The 20996-nt window shown below is 46.7% G+C and overlaps 1 protein-coding gene across 1 annotated transcript; it reads right to left on the bottom strand.

Moving 5' to 3' along the window:
- Positions 1–5067: 5067 nt before the first annotated feature.
- On the bottom strand, positions 5068–20642 carry LOC142772258 (uncharacterized). The gene is made up of 5 exons (XM_075874453.1): positions 20411–20642; positions 19087–19153; positions 8422–8555; positions 6042–6104; positions 5068–5253 (listed from the first exon to the last, which is right to left on the bottom strand). The coding sequence occupies exons 1-5, from the start codon at positions 20640–20642 to the stop codon at positions 5102–5104; spliced, it is 648 nt and encodes a 215-aa protein (XP_075730568.1). The 3' UTR covers positions 5068–5101.
- Between the last annotated feature and the right edge of the window lie 354 nt (positions 20643–20996).

The raw sequence follows: 20996 nt of genomic DNA, 5'->3' as shown, positions 1-20996 counted from the left end.
GACAACTACCAATGTGTACGAAACACACCATTTAGAGACGGCACAGATACACGCCTGATAGACCTCACAGGCGAGTTGAATGATACGTATACCATCTCTCAGTCGTGTTTTGTAAATGAAACTGGAGATTCGCCAATTCATCTTTCACTAGGTCAGAAATTAACCTGGCGTAAGACAGAAAATAAGTACAATGTAGCAGCAAACGTCAGCACTAGTTAGAATATTCATGTCGGAATGCATGACGGATGCAATTTTCCCAGCCTTTCTACCGCGTATATTCTTTGAAACTGAATCCATGTGCAAAATATATTGTACATTACGTCATTATTCGAGTTTGTTGACCACACTACTCATTAAAAAGTAGATCACAGAACTGACAGACTGAATCAGCAGTACAACAAGCCTTTAATATTGAGCAGGAAGGCGTCCCTGACAGACTAGTCGATTGACGAATGAATCCGTTAGCTCGAAAAAGTACACCGCTTGCCTTTCGTCGCTAAGGCAACCGCACTAAGAGGCAGTCTGGCGCACTCACTGGTAAAAGTCGTCGCATGGATGCACGCCGTAGTTGCGCGACCGCTGCAGGTCTTCGTCCAGCGTGAACTGGTCCCGCTTCCAGGGGTCCAGTTGCGTCAGGAGCAGCGCCGGCGTGGCTAGCAGCGTGGTCGTCGTGACGAGGACGGCGGGCAGCACGAAGCAGGAGTAGCGCGGGCAGGACGAAGCACTGGACGTGTCCCTGAGGACAGGACTGCAGGGCACGAGTGAGGGAGGTACCTGCGCCGATCGCGGATGGGGTCGAGGCAGCGGAGTCAGCCTCACGGAGCTCCTGCGACGTCGCATGCCGCTGTCCTTGGACTGGCCCACAGTTCCGGAAGTAAGGGGTCGAGGTGAACGTGTGCCTGAGGTTGCAGTGCGTCCAGGTGATTCGAAACGCGGGAGCTCGGGCAGGACTTCGAACAAGGCCACCACGTCCGGTTGTCGTCGTCTTCTTCTGCTCGGGCAGACATGGCGCGTGCGCACGCTGGGACGTACGATGGCGATGGTGCTTTTTCCGGTGTCATATGCACGACAAACATCCTGCCGCCCGGTTCTTGGCCGATCCCCTTATGTGGGTGTGCGCCAAAATAACGAGGATCATTATCATCATCATCACATCATCAGACCAGGCGTCCACGAGTGAAACAAGATGCGCTTCTCTCTGTGCTGGGTTCGTATTCATACTCATTATTATTTATTGAATTTAATCATTTTTATCAACAAGTTGGGGGGTCCTTCAGTTGAAAAGTGGTTGAAAAAAATACCTAAAAATGCCTGAGGGCACGCACACATGGCAGCAATTTGGTAATACAAGCTTTTCCATTTATAGAAGAAAAAAGTAGCGAAAAAATTCGAAGAATATTATACAAATAGAGCAGTGGTACAAACACACATATATCGAAGTAAGTAACTGAATATTCACCCATGAACAATACTCATTACCAATACTCATGAACGTGGTATAAATTGTAATACTATGACACAAAGTGCAAATACGCCAGCTGAATGATTTCATTCCAGTGACGTATTATACATACTAAAAACACACTACAAAGGGGGCCATGCAAGGGGGACGAAAAATTCACGCATTTCTCTTTTTGAAAACACAAGAAAGTTAGAGTCACTACACTCGTATTTACTAAGTAACCAGGGTAATGTGTATCTAAGGGAGTGTAGGAAATAGTTTGAGGGAGAACGAGGAACTAGCCATCTGTCCGCACTTCGGGTCCGTGAATGCGTGTGTTGTAATCTTATGTTTGACAAATCTTTCATAAATGTTTTAAATTGTTTCTTTGCAAAGAAGTAGTTACAGATTAGTCAAATGTTTACATATGTTGCATACTGATTATTTTACAGCGGTGGAACAGAGAATCTGCAGACATACTGCGTGTTACAATTGCAATATGGCGCGAAGCTCGTTTTTGCAATAAATTAATTGTTTTTATGTTGCCCAAGGTCGCGGTGCCCCAGACAAGTAGGCCGTAATTTATGTGCGATGAAAACAGAGCATGGTACATCTGCACCTTATCTTTTTCCGGAAGGAAATGCCGACATTGTCACAGAATACCAGCAGCACGCGATAATGATTTAGTCAATGGTTCAACATGACATGAACATGTCATATGAACGGAAAAGATCACGCCTAAAACTTTATGTTTCTCCGCAATTTTCACAGGTATTCCGTCAAGCGTTAACGATTTGTGAAGATTAATTTCTGTATTTATAGATCTGAAAAAGAGACCTTTTGATTTTTTTTCGCATTTATTCGCAGGCCATTAGCAGTAGACCACCGCACCTGATTTAATAGCACGTTCTGGTCTCTGTCAATAATTTCAGATAATTCTCTTCCGAAAACAGAAAGACTGGTGTCATCTGCGTACAGTAGAATTGTGGGGTCGTTGTTTATGGGGACAATATCATTCATGTAGATATTGAATAGCATTGGCTCTAAGATGCTTCCTTGAGGCACGCCGCAAGAGATTGTCTTGTAGGAAGAGAAACTGTAAGTGAGCGAAACACACTGCTTTGTCTGTGACAAATACGAATAAAATAATCGATTAGCTGCACCAGGTACCCCGTTAGTGTCTAACTTCTTGAGTAAAATAAGACGATTTAGGGTATCGAAGGCTTTGTTGTAGTCAATAAAAACACCCAGCGTAAGAATTTTTTTCGATGTTTTTAATGATGACTTCTTTTTGGGTTGTCTGTGTAGATTTGCAGGGCTGGAAATCATGCCTATTTTCTGTATTTGTCATGTTTCTTATGAAAGCTACTCAAGCGATAGAAAATGTAAAGTTTTTTATTAATTGAGCCATGCGATATTGTGGGACGTGCTGTGATTTGGCATTCAGATCGTTTATCGAAGTGACTAGTCATTTTGAGTAGTTATATTTTTTGTTTCCTAGATACGACGGTACGACCATCGTCGTTGTTTGCAGAAACTCTAATGTTGAGCTGCGAAGCTTTTGTATGGTCGAGTTCTCGGCACGGAGGAAGAAAAGCAGTTAGAGAATTATGCATTGCGATAGATAGATAACAAGCAAGCAAGCAAGCAAGCAAAAAAGAAAGAAGGAAGGAAAGAAAGAAATAAATAAATGTAGAAACAGGGAAGGAACAACGCGTGTGTGCGAAGCTGTGCTTGCCCCCATTGCCCATAATCCGAAGGCTGCTGATGTGTTCCGTGCCAGGGGCAAGTTGTGTTTTTTAATGCAAAGCGTTTGCATGCTGCAGGCACTCTGAATATCTATCTATCTATCTATCTATCTATCTATCTATCTATCTATCTATCTATCTATCTATCTATCTATCTATCTATCTATCTATCTATCTATCTATCTATCTATCTATCTATCTATCTATCTATCTATCTATCTATCTATCTATCTATCTATCTATCTATCTATCTATCTATCTATCTATCTATCTATCTATCTATCTGTCTGTCTGTCTGTCTGTCTGTCTGTCTGTCTGTCTGTCTGTCTGTCTGTCTGTCTGTCTGTCTGTCTGTCTGTCTGTCTGTCTGTCTGTCTGTCTGTCTGTCTGTCTGTCTGTCTGTCTGTCTGTCTATCTATCTATCTATCTATCTATCTATCTATCTATCTATCTATCTATCTATCTATCTATCTATCTATCTATCTATCTATCTATCTATCTATCTATCTATCTATCTATCTATCTATCTATCTATCTATCTATCTATCTATCTATCTATCTATCTATCTGTCTGTCTGTCTGTCTGTCTGTCTGTCTGTCTGTCTGTCTGTCTGTCTGTCTGTCTGTCTGTCTGTCTGTCTGTCTGTCTGTCTGTCTGTCTGTCTGTCTGTCTGTCTGTCTGTCTGTCTGTCTGTCTGTCTGTCTGTCTGTCTGTCTATCTATCTATCTATCTATCTATCTATCTATCTATCTATCTATCTATCTATCTATCTATCTATCTATCTATCTATCTATCTATCTATCTATCTATCTATCTATCTATCTATCTATCTATCTATCTATCTATCTATCTATCTATCTATCTATCTATCTGTGCCGATTTCGATCTACACAAAGCTGAGCAGATGCGATCCCGCGACCTGCTGGTTAGCAGTTGAGCACCTCAAGCACTAGACCACCCTGGTGAGTGTGCTGTAAACTGTCCAGAGCTGCCTATTATAAATGCAGTTGCTGCTACTAAGCACTGGCAAATAGCTGCTACGAAGCGCTCGACTTATTTGAAAGCAATGAATTAAATGGTAATGAATGTAATTCAATGCAATGTAACCTAATAGAATGAATGGTAAAACACGGCACATTTTGATAAACACTGCAATTTATTTAGGCTGGCGGGTTTTCCCATTTTCCCAAAAGAGAACTCCGAGGGCTTTCCCGGGGGATATGTGGTGTCACCTGTTCCGAAGAAAGCAATGAGAATGACGAAGAAGTGAAGAAAGGCAAATAGAAAAGGAAGAATCTTGCGCTTTATTATATCACTCCGGTGGTGGTAATGAGCCCTAAGAGCTACAAACAACAATCATCCCTGGGAAACAAACAAACAAGTATATCACTCTCTATTAGGCACACAAGTACTAAAAAACGTCAAAAGGTTTACTGAGGCGGATCTCGAGACCGTATATATAGGTACACTCGGGGCAATGCAAGTCAGTTCTGGGAACTCATTTTGATCTCTTTTTTATGTAACCCGACAACAGCATGACATATGACTACTAGGAAAGTAGACATACTGGCAGCACGGGGCGAATGAACCGACACACACCCCATGCGCTTCGATTTGTTGATTCATTCACGCAGCGCTGAGAACTGCCAGCTTCCTCGTATCTCAATCGGTAGAGAAACCGTTCGAAAATTCGTTAATCCCGGAATCAAACTCATGATAAAGGCAAAGCTTTTGGACAATGAGAAGGTTCCTTTCTGAAAAATTTGTATGAATTTCTTTGTGCTTTTGTTCTACATAGGAGCACTTGCCAGCTTTTGCTCTTTGAACCCCACCGCTACCTTGAGAGTTTGCGCAGAACTGATCTGCAATACCTGCAAATGAGTGGCGATGCTCTGCTGTTGCTGTTGAGTGCTACGCTTTCGCACGTCTTTTAGTGTGCCTGGCCGTCTGGAGGTTCTTGAGTTCGTGCTCGGTGCCAGCAGCACTGAGCTTGGACTCTGTCAGCTCCTTTTTGGTCCCCACGCTCACCTGGGGTGCGTCCACGGGCTGCTCGGGATAGGCCACTGGAAAAGCAGTCTGATCATATGCATATGACTTGCTCATAGAATTAAACAGAAGGTGGGCGCATTCTCGCCTTCTTCTCTAATGCCTGCCGATTTTTCAATGCTCACGCGCATCAGTGTCAAGCGCCTCAATTGAAGGCACGGGCATAGGCAAAAAATTTTTTATGGGGGAAAGGGGGGCACTTATTTGAACTAACCATTTTCCGCTCTGTATGCCATGGTGAACAAAATTTCAGGGAAGGAAAGGGGGGGGGGGGAGGCGCTGGGAGCTTGGGCCTGGTGTGCCACCCCCTGACTACGCCACAGGTAGAAGGGCGTTGGGAAGAGGGTGACGGACACTGTGGAGAATTTTCTCCCAGTGCGCTAAGCCCACTTCGCGGGGCTAAGAAAATTGCCTTGGGTATGAACATTTCTTGCAGTAAGTATATTTAGGAAAAAAAACGTTTGTTGAGTCGATCAATATACAGGGATGGGTGTCGAGGGTATTGTCCAGAATCAAGGCAATGGCTATAGGAGGTACTTGAACTGTATAGCCCATTACGGTAAAGAAGAAATGGCCATGCAAACCAACACAAGAAGAGCATACCGCTGTGTCGGTCTGCTCGATTATTCTTTACCGTAATGCTGTACGTTCAAGTATTGCGAACCAACTGGCCCAAACTTCAACACTCCTGACTGGGTGGGGGACTCCACTGCGCCGTCATGGCGTAGTGGGAAAAGCGGCACATACTTATCATGGCGTCGGTAAAGCCGTTGCGCATGCGTTCTCGACTCGGCGGCATACTCACGGTTATCGTACTCCGCTGGGAACTCGTGCCTCCTCCTGTGACCCGAGTGTTGCTTTCTCGTGACTGCAAACGAGGACGATACGTGGCGCTGTGATCACAGCCTCTTCTAGCCTCTCGAAGATGTTGAACCCTTCACCGTTACTTTGGTCACGCATTCCCCCTTGATTCCCGCATGCTCGAGTAATGTCTACATAAACTTTGTGCCCAGTATAGCAGGCTATAGTAGTCAGGGTTGCAATTATGTGGACTTAAATAGACGCCAGAATTCGAGACAAATGCTGCAAAGTAGCCAAGTCGCTTTATATTATCACCCGCTTTGTAGCCAAATAAAACAGGGACAGTTATATCACCAGGGTATTTACTATTAATGAATGAATAAAACCACTTTGAATATTTTCACGTGCGTCCCGCGAGAAAGACGAAAGCGACAGTGCGTACGCGCATCTGCACGCTTTTATTCAGAACGCAAGAACGAGAAAGATGAGGAACTCTCTGGTGAGGAACTATCTAAAATAAGATACCTGAAGGCAGCCAGAAAATAGACAAGGTGCCAACTGGCGATTTTCGTCGCCAAATGGGTGGAAAAGCAGCCAGTTTCGTGCAGAGTAGCCACCAACAGTAACGCTGATGCTGGAGATAAGGTGGAAGCTTTATTATATAACATTAGTTTGGGCTGTTTTGTAATTTTAACACCGCCTGAAGCTTTTCCCTTTGCGTAATTTTGTAATGATATAGCCGAGAATGCAAAATTCAATATTATCTTCAAAAACCTGGCAGCCAAAATTGCTCCGCCCTCGTGTCAATGGGTCGTCGGCAATATGTATAATCGTAGAAGAACGTGGATTATTAAGTTCAGCATATTTAGTGAAATGATTTGAAAGAACGAAATAGGCTAGAACAAGAATACGAGATCACACAGACTAGGCTCTGGCTAATGAAAAAAAGATGACCATTTAATGGAGCTGCACAACGAAATTCGATCAATGCGCAGTTTTGAACCGGCAGCGAGAACGCCTCCTTTATTTCTTTCAATGTCAGTCCAAACGCGCGCTTCTCAACAGGAGCCATCGGTCCACCCCAGTTCAGGGAGTGGTAGTGATGCGACGCTACATGATGGGTAGCGCTGCTTGCGTCACACGTGCTTCCGAGCCCTTTCCCCCGGAGATGCGACGGACGAGTTTCTCACTGCAATATAATACGTCGGATTCGCTCGCAGGATTTCAAGCTGAACGGTTGTGCCCTCGCGATCTCCGACGTCAGCGTAGCTCCCGCCGACTGGTTCGCCCTCCGCGGTCTCCTGACACCGTGCAGCTCTCGCATTGTGGCACCCCGCCCTTGGACTGCTTCGACCGGATCCCCACTTTCCTATCTCCTTCTTTTTTCCGTCGCTTGCCTGTCTACTTCTTCGTCTATTTTTCTTCTATTCTTTTTTCCCTCCTTCCCCCCACCCCTATAAGGCACTGCGCCGTGTCACCTGAAGGCAGACAGAAATTAGGTGCATTTTTCCTTTTCCTTACAACCACTACCACCACCACCTAATACGTCTGCCAAGATTTGTTTCATCGTGCTCCTTCTTTGTGGCTCGAAACAATACTGCCGCCGCGTCACAGCGCATCGCATGCAGAAGCATTGCAGGGACGCTTCCCCATTGGCTGCCCGCATAGCGTCACAAACGGCGACGCGCTATCCCAAGACGCCAAATCTTTTAGAGAGCCAGCGTGATGGCCAAAATTGTGAACACGAGGAATGTAAAACGCCGCCCCACGGATCTGCACACAGCTGAACAAAAATTACTTCATGAGGCAATGAATGAGGGGTTCTCTCTCCCATGACCAGAAAGTACGCGTGAAAGCTAGGTGATGGGCGAGAGCAAGAAAGGGCGGAAAACGGTGGGATCGGGCGCATCTAAAGCCCCTAATATAGAGAAAGTAGCGACACTCTCTCCATATCCTCTCCGAAGTGTCCAACCCTCCTCTCCCAAGTGTCTAGACCTAATCTATATCCTCTCCCAAACAGCCACCGTGCGAGCACCGGTCCTATAACCCGGCTCGTGCCACTTTCCTATCAAGAATGCTATGTCACGCTGATAACACGCGCTATGCTCGTCGCGGCCCGAGAGGCGAGAGGCGGGAGAGGGGTATGCGTGGCGTGGCGGCTTGGTTAAAAGATAGACGCCACTTGCCTAAAAATATCCAGGTACTTTAGGCGCATCCAGTGATGTCTGCCAATATTTCTGTTCAGTTCGCAAAAGGCAAGGTTAAAGGGAGGCAAAGTTCTACTAAAACGTACCACGTCACTGCTTCTGCTTGCACACGGATACGACGTCTAATAGCAATGCGATGGGAAAAAATAATAGTAGTGCATGCTAAATGGAACTCACTCTTAGGGACAACGACGGTGACGACGAGAAGGAGGGCGAAGACGGCGAGTACGAGCGTGCCACCCACCATGAGAACCGTGAGGATGTTGTCCGTCGTGAACACGCCCTTGCGCCTCGGTGGAGCTTGGATGAGGCTGACGCAGGGAAGGAGCACCAGTGTTTGAGGCAAAGCCCGTACTTCAGCTGTTCATTACAGAATCATCTTGCGTATACGACTAAACTGTTGCCTCGCGAAGTTTCTGCCACAGCAAATGTTCACATAGTCGAAGTATACATTGTGAAGTCCTGGCAGAAAACTCGCACACCCTGTCTCATTCCACAAGGGCAACCACTGTCACAGGTCCCGTTAATTCGTGAGGCGATCGCCGGGCTAATTCTAAGGGCCGAAGTATCGGTCCCCGAACCGCACCACGAAAGCGTGGACAATTTAGAAGTGGTCCTATTTGGCGCGCCAGCAGACGCCAGCTGTGGCCCAAAGAACAAGTCAGAGCCGAGAGTTGACAAACAAAACAAAATTATATTCTCAATAATGGCAGATAAAAACGATACACAAGTATGCAAACTCGACAATAGTTGAATACAATGAGTCACCAATCAAACAATGTACTACACAGTACAATCAGCCACACTCGAAACAACGGACACAGACAACAATACGCACTACAATGCAGTCGCATGCATCGATTAACCAAGACACTTAAAGACTAAAGAGTTAGGGAACTTATTCAGTCCAAAGTCCTTGGAACAAAAGTCTGAATGATACTCTTTCGAGAATCACTCACTCAAAGTCCAGTGTTGTCGTTCCGCTGCTCCCGAAGTTTCTCTTCCAGGAAACCTCGCGTCTTCAATTGGCCGCTCTTCAAGCTCCAAACTTCTTCGCCGGAAACACCGTGGTTTCACACACGCAGCTGTTGCCACGCGTCTTCGCTCGATAGCGGTAGACACACACTCTTGCCTGTAGCTCGAGCCTTCACCCCTCAGGTGGAAATCCTCTGCTTCTCCTCCTTTGTCACGGAAGACAAAAGGCTTCGCCCACAAGTCGGTACACCCTACGCTCTCTGGCGCATACTTTCTTCTTCTCCTGCTTTGTCACTACGGACAAAACCTTCACCGACAGACGCGGCGGGATACCCTACGCACTCTGGCGTTAACTTCCTTCTTCTCCGTATCTCCCATCTCGGCTGCTCGAGTTAATACCTTCCGCGCGAGATTCCAGAAAGTTCTCATCATTTCGTCGGTGCGATGCGCAGCGAAGGCTTGGGGAAAGGGCGAGACGATACGGGGGCCGTCCGCGACGGATGACTCAACCCGGCATCACCACGCCCATTTCCATCGAGAAAATTCCAGGGCTTGCTCGGCCGCCGACGCGAGGAGGGTTCGTCGGCGAACCTACGCTTCCGACGGAGAGAGTCGCGCGCCCGGGGAGTCTTTGGATGTTTGTTTTCTTTTTTTTAATCGTTGACCTAGCGGCGTCACTGTGGCGTTTCGTCGTGAGAATTTGGCGGTGCGCCCTTTTTGAGGGCTCGTTTTGTGACACTGCCCCCCATTTTAAGAATATTATCTCATAATATTCAAAACCACACAAACGAGCGCGAACAGTCCCCACACTCTCAGAGACTGTAACATAGTCCGTCGCTCATGACAAGTGAAATTCACAATAGATCACTCAATACAATTGTACATTACAATTCAATCTCACAACACATAGAATATAGACACAAGTACATGAATACAATACTCCATCACATCCTTCAGACAATACAAATGTACAAAGTTCTCTCATTACATCAATTGTACAATCCTATACATCACGTCACAGCACAAACACTTCGACACTTGTGACGCAGGATAACAACCACATTAACTTAACATATAGCACTGTCCAAAACATTCTGAATCGACCTCGACACCTATCCTGTGCATTTCGAGCGGTGCTTGCGCCCTTTCTTGCGGTGCTTTCTCGATCTCTTCTTATTGTTTTTCCTCGTTTTGTTCCGGCGAGCTTCTTCCAACGACGGTATCTGAGGCGGCGTCTCAGCCATCAATGTCACTTCCGACATTGTTAACGGGTCAGAACATTCAACCGATCCTGTCTCCCGCTTGTTCATGTCACGACATAGGGCCTGGCTGGCTGACTCCGTCATCTTTACATTGTCGGTCAGTTGAGGTCGAGCCGACGTAAGTCCAGCTGCCCAGCACGTGAACTCATTCAACACGATCATCTTCTCATTCACTGTCTTTTGCACCACGGCCTCACCGTGGGCTCGAGTGAGATCCTTCACGGGGGTTTTCTCCATTGTACCTCGCGGTTTCTGGGTCGGCGGGGGCTCCATCTTCGGGTATTCCCCCAAACGTTCTGGATCATTCGGCCCTCGCGCCCCGTCGGTGTTTCCGATGACGAGGTCGTACAGGGGGGTCGTCATGCATAGAGCTGTAACCTTCCCGCTGAAGTACGGGGTTTCAACCTCAATCTCTGCTTCGGGAAGCATCGGAACCGTACTGTCAATTAGGCAAACCGGTTTCGTTTTGCCTGTTAACTCACTTTCCCGCACCAAATTTCTTCGCACGATGACAGTGGAGCTACCGGTATCTCTTGACACCGTAACCTTTTTGCCCGCAACTTTTCCAGGCAGCGTTGGCATCCCCTTCGTAATACCGGTTGGCTGTTTTGTCATTACAGCACCCACAATAGGAAGTTTCTCCCCAGTTTTCAACTCTACGAATCCGTCGGTGACGGCATTATCATCGGATTTCGGTGCTGCTAGCACACAGGATACCTGGTGAGTTTGACTCGCTCCGTTACGACATGCGTCTGCTTTGTGCCCAGTCTGACCACATTTGAAACATTTTAATACCGTAGGACACGTAAAGATCGTTCGACAGTTGTTCGCGCGATGACCCACTCGGTTACACAGAAAACATCGCGGAACACTCTCCGGTGCACGCTTCTTTTTTTCGGGTGCCGAGTTTCTCGAATCTTCGGGACACTCCTTCTTGACCTTGGCCAAATTAGTTCCACCTTGCGCTTCCAAGAATTGATCAGCCAATTCAAGCATGCCTTCAAGTGACTCAGCCTTCCTTTCTTTCAAGTACAGCGACAGGCTTGGGTGGCAACTAGTAAGAAATTGTTCTCTAATTAGGAGCTCTCTAAGCTAATCGTACTCCTGCGCTGTCCCTGAAAGTTCAATCCATCTGTCGAAATAATGGCTAAGTCGGGCGGCGTACTGCATAGCCGTCTCACTATCAGCTGGCTTTCCTGTCCGAAAGCTGTCCCGGAAACCTTCCAAAGTAAATCTAAATCGCTTCAGCAAAGCACTTTTCACCTTTGCATAGTTGGCTGCATCGGTCGGCGTCAGCCTACCGTACACACTGAGCGCTTCACCACTCAAGCAAGTATGTAAAGCAGTTGCCCATTGATTTTCCGGCCAATCCTGGCTCCTTGCAATCGTCTCAAACCTGTGGAGGTACGCGTCAAGGTCGTCCTTCCTTTCATCAAACGCTACGAGCAGCTTGCTTGGGTTCAAGTGGAAGCCGTGGTCCTCCCGTTCGCTGCTTTCAACTCTAGCTTGGACTGGAGTTTCACTTCGCTGTTGCAAACGGAGCCGCTCGAGTTCCATCTCGTGCTGCCGCTGCCATTCCCTTTCAGCCATCTCCGCTTCTCTTTCTTCTTTCAGCTGTCGCTCCTTTGCCTCTCTTTCTTCTCTCGCCCTTTCAGCGGCCAACTTTTCTCTCTCCAGCTCCAACTTCAATTGCTGCTCTCTTTCTTCTTTCGCTCTCTCAGCTGCCAACCTCTCTCGTTCCAACTAAGGTGCTTTTTCTTCCTTGGGTCTCTCAGCTGCCAACCTTTCTCTCTTCACCGCCTCTTTCTTCTTCCGGCTTACCCATTTCCGTAGTTCGGCGCCAGAAAGACCCATCTTCTCACCAAGAGCTACTAACGTTTCGAGATTCATTGTGTCTCGCAAATAAAACCTTGCCGCGTGCAAAAAATATCTGCCTAAATCAGTATATCGGAACACTCTCCTGCACTCGTTAACGAGAACACTGAGCAACACACAAAATCGTTCCGATAGCACTATCAACAACTCGAGGCTCTTTCTCACTACTTTGGACACACTGTGCACCAAAAGGTCCTCGTCGCGGCTGCCAGTATAATTCTCACAGGTCCCGTTAATTCGGGAGGCGATCGCCGGGCTAATTCCAAGGGTCGAAGTATCGGCCCCCCCGAACCGCACCACGAAAGCGTGGACAATTTAGAAGTGGTCCTATTTGGCGCGCCAGCGGACGCCGGCTGTGGCCCAAAGAACAAGTCAGAGCTGAGAGTTGATAAACAAAACAAAATTATATTCTCAATAATGGCAGATAAAAACGATACACAAGTATGCACAATCGACAATAGTTGAATACAATATGTCGCCAATCAAACAATATACTACACAGTACAATCAGCCACACTCGAAACAACGGACACAGACAACAATACACACTACAATGCAGTCGCATGCATCGATTAACCAAGACACTTAAAGACTAAAGAGTTAGGGAACTTATTCAGTCCAAAGTCCTTGGAACAAAAGTCTGAATGATACTCTCCCGAGAATCACTCACTCAAAGTCCAGTGTTGTTGTCGTTCCGCTGCCCCCGAAGTTTCTCTTCCAGGAAACCTCGCGTCTTCAATTGGCCGCTCTCCAAACTCCAAACTTCTTCGCCGGAAACACGTCGGCTTCACACATGCAGCTGTTGCCACGCGTCTTCGCTCGATAGCGGTAGACACACACTCTTGCCTGTAGCTCGAGCCTTCACCCCTCAGGTGGAAATCCTGTTCTCCTCCTCCTTTGTCACGGAAGACAAAAGGCTTCGCCCACAAGGCGGTACACCCTACGCTCTCTGGCGCATACTTTCTTCTCCTGCTTTGTCACTACGGACAAAACCTTCACCGACAGACGCGGCGGGATACCCTACGCACTCTGGCGTTAACTTTCTTCTGCTCCTGATCTCCCATCTCGGCTGCTCGATTAAATACCTTTCGCGCGAGATTCCAGAAAGTTCTCATCATTTCGTCGGCGCGATGCGCAGCGAAGGCTGGGGGAAAGGGCGAGACGATATGGGGGCCGTCCGCGACGGATGACTCAACCCGGCATCACCACGCCCATTTCCATTAAGCAAATTCCAAGGCTTGCTCTGCCGCCGACGCGAGGAGGTTTCGTCGGCGAACCTACGCTTCCGAGGGAGAGAGTCGCGCGCCCGGGGAGTCTTTGGATGTTTGTTTTCTTTTTTTTTATTGTTGACTTCGCGGCGTCACTCCGGCATTTCGTCGCGAGGATTTTGCGGCGCGCCCTTTTGAGCGCTCGTTTTGTGACAACCACTGAAGCAAGTTGGTACAGATGCATAATGGGAACTCAAACAGCTCCATAAAAGAGAACCAGAATGCATGCAGAACAAATCGTGCCCACGTTTTCTTTTTTTTGTCCTTGCTGTTTGATTTTTCATCTCTCTCATTTCGTCGCTGCATGCACAATATACATAGTGTAAGTGGCAAAAGAAAGATGCGCCGCCCGAGATGTCTTGTCAACCGTCGCGAATTGGCGCAATTTTCTTCTGTTTTGAAAGTATTCGCAGTTTCTGGTTCTCGAGCGCGCTGGACGGGTACTTCTACATCCTGGATGGATGGATGAATCCGGCTGTGCCCTTTAGATCGGGCGGTGGCTCACGCCACCTAGCCATAAAGTACTATCACTATGTGTACAGATTGAATTTCATTTGCGCCTCGATTGTAGCCCCCTATCAGTTAGCCTACTCCTGGTTATTTCTACCCGTTTAAAGCCTATTTTGCCTTCACTGTCCCTAAACCCCAGTCCTTTGAAAAATTCGGCACCAGCATCTTCGAATATAGGGCGGAATCCTTTACAGAACATTATCAAATGTTAAGCCGTTTTCTCCTCCACACGCACTACATATTGTGCCTGTGCCTTCGTATTTGGATCGGTACGTTCTGGTCCACAATACTCCTGTTCTAGCCTCGAAGAGCAGAGAACTACCCCGAGAATTATTGCAGATATTTTCCCTTGCAATTCTCTGCTTAAAAGTTTGGTAGGTTTCCAGTGATGATTTCGTAAGCACTCCTATCTTTCACACGTCCCTCTCTCTTTCATTCATCTTCTTCTTAACCAACGTTTCCTTTTGGCTTGGTATTCTGCTTTTGTCTAAATACTTGCTTGACAATTTTCATGTTCGCTTCCTCCATTTTGTATCAACATTCTTCATGTACAAGTAGCTGAAAACTTTCCTAGCCCAACGCTCCTCTCCCATTTTTCTCAATTGCTCCTCAAATTCTATCTTGCGGCTAGCTTCCCTGCACTCAAATGATGTCACCCTGTACCCCCTGACTTGGGGTATTCCCAAGTGCTCCCTTTGTTAGCTTTGCAGATATCCTTTAGAAGATTTGTTAGTCCATCTTCCACATCCAGTGTGTCCAGTATTCCCCTAGAGTCTTCTTGAATCACACTATCGTAAGCTTCCTTGATGTCAAGAAATGCAAGCCAGAAGGGCATGTGTTCTTTTTCCGCTATTTCAATACACTGCACTAAAAAATGAAAACAGATTGTCGTCCAACCTCCCTCATTTACGGAACCCATTTTGTAGTTCTCCCAGCGCCCCCTCATTTTGCAACCATGTCTGTAGTCTTTCATTTACTATCTGCATCACCAGCCTGTAAACTACTGATGTCACTGTTATAGGACGGTATAGTTGTTTATACCGGCTTTGTCCCCCTTTCCTTCCTAGATCATGCTCATCCTGCTTAGTTTCCACCCATTGGGGGCTTCGCCATTTATTATTATTTATTCACTGCCTCTTTTAATCTTTGCTTAGAGTTTGGTCCTAGTGCTTTATGAGCATGATTGGGATGCCGTCAGGGCCTGTTGATGTGCTATTAAGAACTCTTTTCTCTGCCCTTTGACACTCTCGTTGTCTCAGTGGAGCCAATGAGCTAATTGGTACGTGCTCCTCTCGTACGGTGCATGCAGCGCTTTCTTGGTGTTTACATTTTCCCGTCATCGTTGTTTTTATCTATTCCGTTGCCTCATCCCCTTCTAGTCTGACCCCTTGAACTGTAGGTATTAACATCTGTTTCATGCTTGTCTCATTACTCAGAGAATTGATATGGTTCCAAAATTTTGCAGCTTCCTTTCTATATTTTTGTTTACTTCAACCATTCATTGGGCCTCCTTTGTCCTAATCTTTTCACTGATCAAATCGGACGCCTCCCTTCTGCAGCTCAAAAGTTATCCAATTTTTAATCATCATCTTCCGGTTCCCCCCTCTGTTTAGCATACCTGTGTTCCCTGGAGGCATCCTGACATCTTACTATGGCTCTCTTAACTTCCTCATCCCACCAGCTCTTGGGTTTGTGTCTGCTTTTCTTGGTTGATTTGACTCGTACATTAGCAAGCTCTAACTCAAACAATCGAGTTAGATTTATGTACGTCCACTCTGTTTTAGTATCCTCGGTGATTATTTTCTCAATCTCTTTAGTTGCTGTTTCTATTTGCTTTCCTTAACAAATATTATGGTGTGGTTGCTCGTAATGCCACCTTTGCGATATCATTTCTCTTCCAAACTCAGCTTGATACGTTTGTGATTAGTGCCTAAGCTTGTGGACGCATATTCATCTATGTTCAGCACCTAGCCGATCAAACATCCTATGCGACGTTATTGCATAATCTATGGTCGACTGCAGCCTTCCCACCTCCCATGTTATCTGCCCTTCGTATTTCTCGCGATGCTGTTGCAAATATTTAAATCATGCCTTTCACATACATCAATTAGAATTCTGCCTGTTGGGTCAGTATATCCATCCATATCTTCTATGTGCGCGTTCATATATCCTAATATAGTTACATCGCACTCTTATCCTGGTTCGTCAATGTCATTTTCTATGCACAGCACCATTTGTTGGTTTTCCTCTCTGGCTTTTGCTCCTGTCCAAAAGTATACAAAACCCAGGAGCGTCACGTGCCCTGCCACTTTCTCTTTTAGCCATAAATATACCTTGCACTACTGCTTGACCCTTCGCCAGTCTGTACTTTTATGAATTAATGCCTGAATACCGCCCCCTTTCTGCTACATTCTGTTCTATTAGGTTATTCCTACGCGTAGTCCGGATTGTTAGGTGGTGTTTCCATGTCCTTAATATGTGTTTCTACAAAACCATATACCATCAGCTTCTCCTACCTTAGCTGTTCTACTATCTCTTTATACTTCAGCCTGTTCCTGCCACCCTGCATGTTGATGTACCCTACGTCTGAATAGGCTCGGCCCTTGTGGCTACGTCGATTTCTGTTCCAGGCACTACGTGTCTTAAATATAGGTGCCACTTGGGAATCGTATCTGTCTATACTACGTCTCAAAGAATCCCCGTGGTTTTTCCTCATTACTGGCTATCCTGGACCCCGGAGGGCCCACGTGCCCCCCCAAAAAAGCTGCCACGCGTACCGCAAGACGCCAACCCACCTCAAGTTCTAGCCTTCCATCGAAGTGAATTCTGTCTCGTTGAAAACCACCCCACCTATACACCTCTCTGTTTATTTCCACTACCTCAAAGCCTTTTTCTCGACTCATCTGCCGCATATCTTTGTTTGCGTTGACAACCACTCTTTGCACGTTGCCGTCACGCTCCGGTACCACCGGTATCGTGCATACCACTATCTGTACCTGAGGAGAAGTGGCGCGCATGTCATCGACCCCTTTCGCCAGTGTGGTCGATAGTCTTGCAGATCTTCAATTGGGACATTGTTTAAACCACCTGCAATTATCATGAGGTTTCGCCCATCAGCTGTAGCTTTGAGTTTTGTGCTCGTTTGCCTCATGACTGCTTCCAGCTTACGTTTTGGGAACGTCCCTACTGCAACCCTCTTGTCACCTCTCACCCTCTCTTTGATTGCTTCTCTGCATCTATTTAAGTTCATGAACCCGGCGATTTTCACGTGCTGTGACTTTTTAGCTGGAGCATCCTGCGTTTGGGGGTTACTTGCACCCTTGACGCCGGTGGCTTTTCCCCTCCCAACCCCTCCACTACTTCGCTGAAGCTGGGTCTTGCGACCATTGAACTGGCTGAACCTGTTTTTTTCCGAAGTTGCTTGCTCTTGCTGCTCCGTCGTTCTGGGTGCTGGTGCCCTACCGTTCTCTCCGTCGGCCGCTCATTTGTTCACCTTCGCCAGTGCCTCCTCGGAGGACCTGAGCCTTTCTCCCATAGCCCTAGTTTTTTTCTTGCTCTGTCACCGACGCAGTCTTAAGCTCGGTGATTCCCATCAGCAGTTCACTCTGGGCAACCATCATTTTCCCATTTTTTCACTACCTAATACTGCGTACACTTGGCGTCAGCTTTTTCTGCATTCGCGTCTGCACTTGCGTTCAATTTAAAACCCACCCTGCATCCAGAACATTTTACTGTTTTTTATGTATGCGTTTTTGAGACACATTTTTCCTTATGAATTGTCGCACTGGATAATTACAAAACATGGCGTAAGACGAACCCTGCGATAAGAAAAAAGTCTACGCTCTACTACAAAAATTTGCGTGTTCGGTGTGCGTGCACCTCCACCACGGGTTGGCAGGAGAAAAAAAACACACACACACACACACCAAAACAAGTAAATACTTGATGACTGGCCCTCGAAAAGGCCGTACAATGTAATAAGTGCTCTAAAGGTTTACAATGCTGCCTTAATAGTTATAGAAGCAAGGTCAAAACATGCAAAAACACTTATCTGCGCAGTCGATCGGGAGCGCTAAAAAACACGTCCATCCATCATGCCAGTCCAAACTCAACCTAGAGAGCGTAACAGCAAGACCTCCGGTGGCCATCACAGCATGAAGAGTCACGTTCCTTCAGCAGAAAGGTTCCGTATAACGTCATTCGGAATAGTGAGAACCACAGAGCGGTATGTATAAGTTGTAGGTCCCTGTACGCTGGGTGACTCGGGCTAACTGATGGCCAAGGAAAAATAGCGATACTTACTTGACGACGGCCGGAGCCTTTCCCTTTTATTAAAATTTGGTGGTAGCATAGCGTAATTTGTGACGCTTCGGGTCTAGTCACATGACTCTTCCGCTTGTGACGCCGATTGGAAGGTATGATGTCACGCTTTTTTGGACTAGGGAAACACTCGCCTTTGATGCTGTTACGTGGTGGCACTAAGTGTATAATGACGACACACACACGTCATGGCACGTCGCTTCCAAAAGCTGCATGATGGCACTTCAAAGCCGAGAACACACAATATGCTCAAGAAGAATTGCACCAGACGATCTTTACAAACTCGCCCATGTATCTGTTCCCCCAAAGACTTTTCATTATTAGTCACTAGTGCGCTCACAATATTGCCGGCTTGCTCGCTTGCTGGGTAGTATGTCCCGCTTACTGCATCGTAGAGACGTCATTATGAAAAAAAAAAAACCTAGGTTTGGTACCTCTGAAGCAAATAAGCGCATGTCATACTGTGCGGAGCTCAATCATACTTGGCCCACATGTTCAAAGCGGCCTTCACCCCCAAGTCGCTATGTCTGATGAATGAATGAATAGATAGATAGATAGATAGATAGATAGATAGATAGATAGATGATAGAAAGTACGCGTTAGCAGGTATAATAAGCAAAACGTGGACTCACTATTGCCTCTGTGGCGCCTGGAGACCGTACATATAGCTTGCGTACGCCGGATCGTACGGGGTCATTGCTGAAACAGGGGTCAGCTTTGTCAAAGAGCCGCTGCGTTGGTCGTTACGGTTTTCGTAGCAGCAGCGTTGCTGCTACGGGACAACACAATTTTTTTGGCGGCAATCTGCGAAATTTACATATCTACCAGACAAATATGTTGCTCGATCGGCAGAAGAATGTCTACGTACTACATGAAAGAGAATTGACACGCTGGTTACACCATAGATGGCGCCCCGCGATGTTTTTTCTTTGCCAGTGTGAACGTAACCTAAAGGGCACCTTAAACAACCCATGAAAAGAAGAAGAACGAGCGCGGTATACTTTCTCGGCAATTCCAGTCATCGCAGTACAATTCGTGTAGTCAGCAGTTTTTATGCGTGACGTTTGGTTTAAATAAGCCCTCCATTGGTTGGTATACGAGAGATGTATGTTGTTAATGTACCTGCTTTGCTATGCAGTCCTACGCCCGCACTGCCTTGTCTGGCGTGGCTATCGTGTGCGAAAAACTGCTTTCACTCCATTTTCAGCGTGTGCGACTGCGCAAGCGAAGATAGCATAGTCGAAAAGCGCGAAGTCCTGAAAGGCTCAACGCTTATAGCACTGATATTCCATGTGCTTTATGTAGAAAAACATACAAGGAGAGCAGGAGGGAGCGCTCGCAGAAGGAGTAGTGAATGCGAGAAGGAGTAGGAAAGGAGTAGGAGTGGGAGAACTACTGTATTTTGTGCCTGCAGCCACAGTCTCGGAAGCCAGGTTTAATGAGGCGCGTGGCTCTAAATTCGTCGCGCATGGTACCGCAGTTTTCAGGGCTGCTCAAAACAAAACCGTGCGGTCTTTCAAATAATTCATTGAATTGACATTCATTAGGTATGTTGTCAGTTTTTGGCTCAAATCTTACGCAAACTTATGATCTTACGCAAACTTATACAGAATTTTATACAAATTTTACGCGAACCTATACAGAATTTTGCTGAAATGCAGTCTCAGTTCAACTGTTTTCAACGAGCCATGAGCCATGGCTGCGACCTGTTCTTAAACGGTTGTGCCCCGCTATGTTCCCTGTTTGATCATTAGATGACCGTGAACCCATAAATATAGACCTTCATCTTGGTCTTCAATGAACTGTAACGATACCAAATTTGTAGTTTCTCGCACTGCTGAAGTCGTGTCAGCAACTCTTGCGGTATGATGTTTGTTCCTTCCTATAGCACGTACCTACCTTGCGCCCACAGATTACGTTTTGTAAAATAGCATACAGCGCATCTGCGACACTTACGTGACATGGCTGGCTGAGCGTACGAAACGGCGGCGTACGGCTGCGGGCCGTACATCAGGGGCGACGCCAGGCCTGGCTGGGAAGGGCTGTACACGGGGCCCATGTATGGTGCCGCTGCTTGCGGCGGCGCGTAGGTACCGCCAGGCGAGTAGACCCCGCCCCCTGGCGACGCATTCGGGTCCTGCTGGGCGTACTGTACGGGCACAGAATGTGCGATGGATGCGTGAGGCATAGTAACATGGAAATGTACCCACAGCTCTCAATACAAGCGACTACTAAAGAGGTCTCCTGAGTTACCTTCCCAAAAAATCTGGTATATGTCGCAAGTGACTATGTTGTAACTACTTCTAGAGAAGTCAAAGCCAATTAGCGGAGTTGCAAATATCACGTGAGCAGGGAATTCCTGATAGACGATTATCTCCATGCCAATAGCACGTGGCATTATCAAGGAAGATTGTGATAAAAAGCGAGTAATATTAAAGAAGCCATACTTCGAGGTGAATGCGAGTGTGTGTGCAGCAGTGCATATATGCTGGCATCAAGTGACAACCCGTTTTCTCGTTGTCCTTCTCACATATTTCTGCGT

This window comes from Rhipicephalus microplus, chromosome 9, assembly GCF_043290135.1.
Source record: "Rhipicephalus microplus isolate Deutch F79 chromosome 9, USDA_Rmic, whole genome shotgun sequence".
Classification (NCBI taxonomy): domain Eukaryota; kingdom Metazoa; phylum Arthropoda; class Arachnida; order Ixodida; family Ixodidae; genus Rhipicephalus; species Rhipicephalus microplus.
The sequence above is the reverse complement of the archived record's forward strand: the minus strand, read 5'-3'. Positions and strand labels throughout refer to the sequence as shown.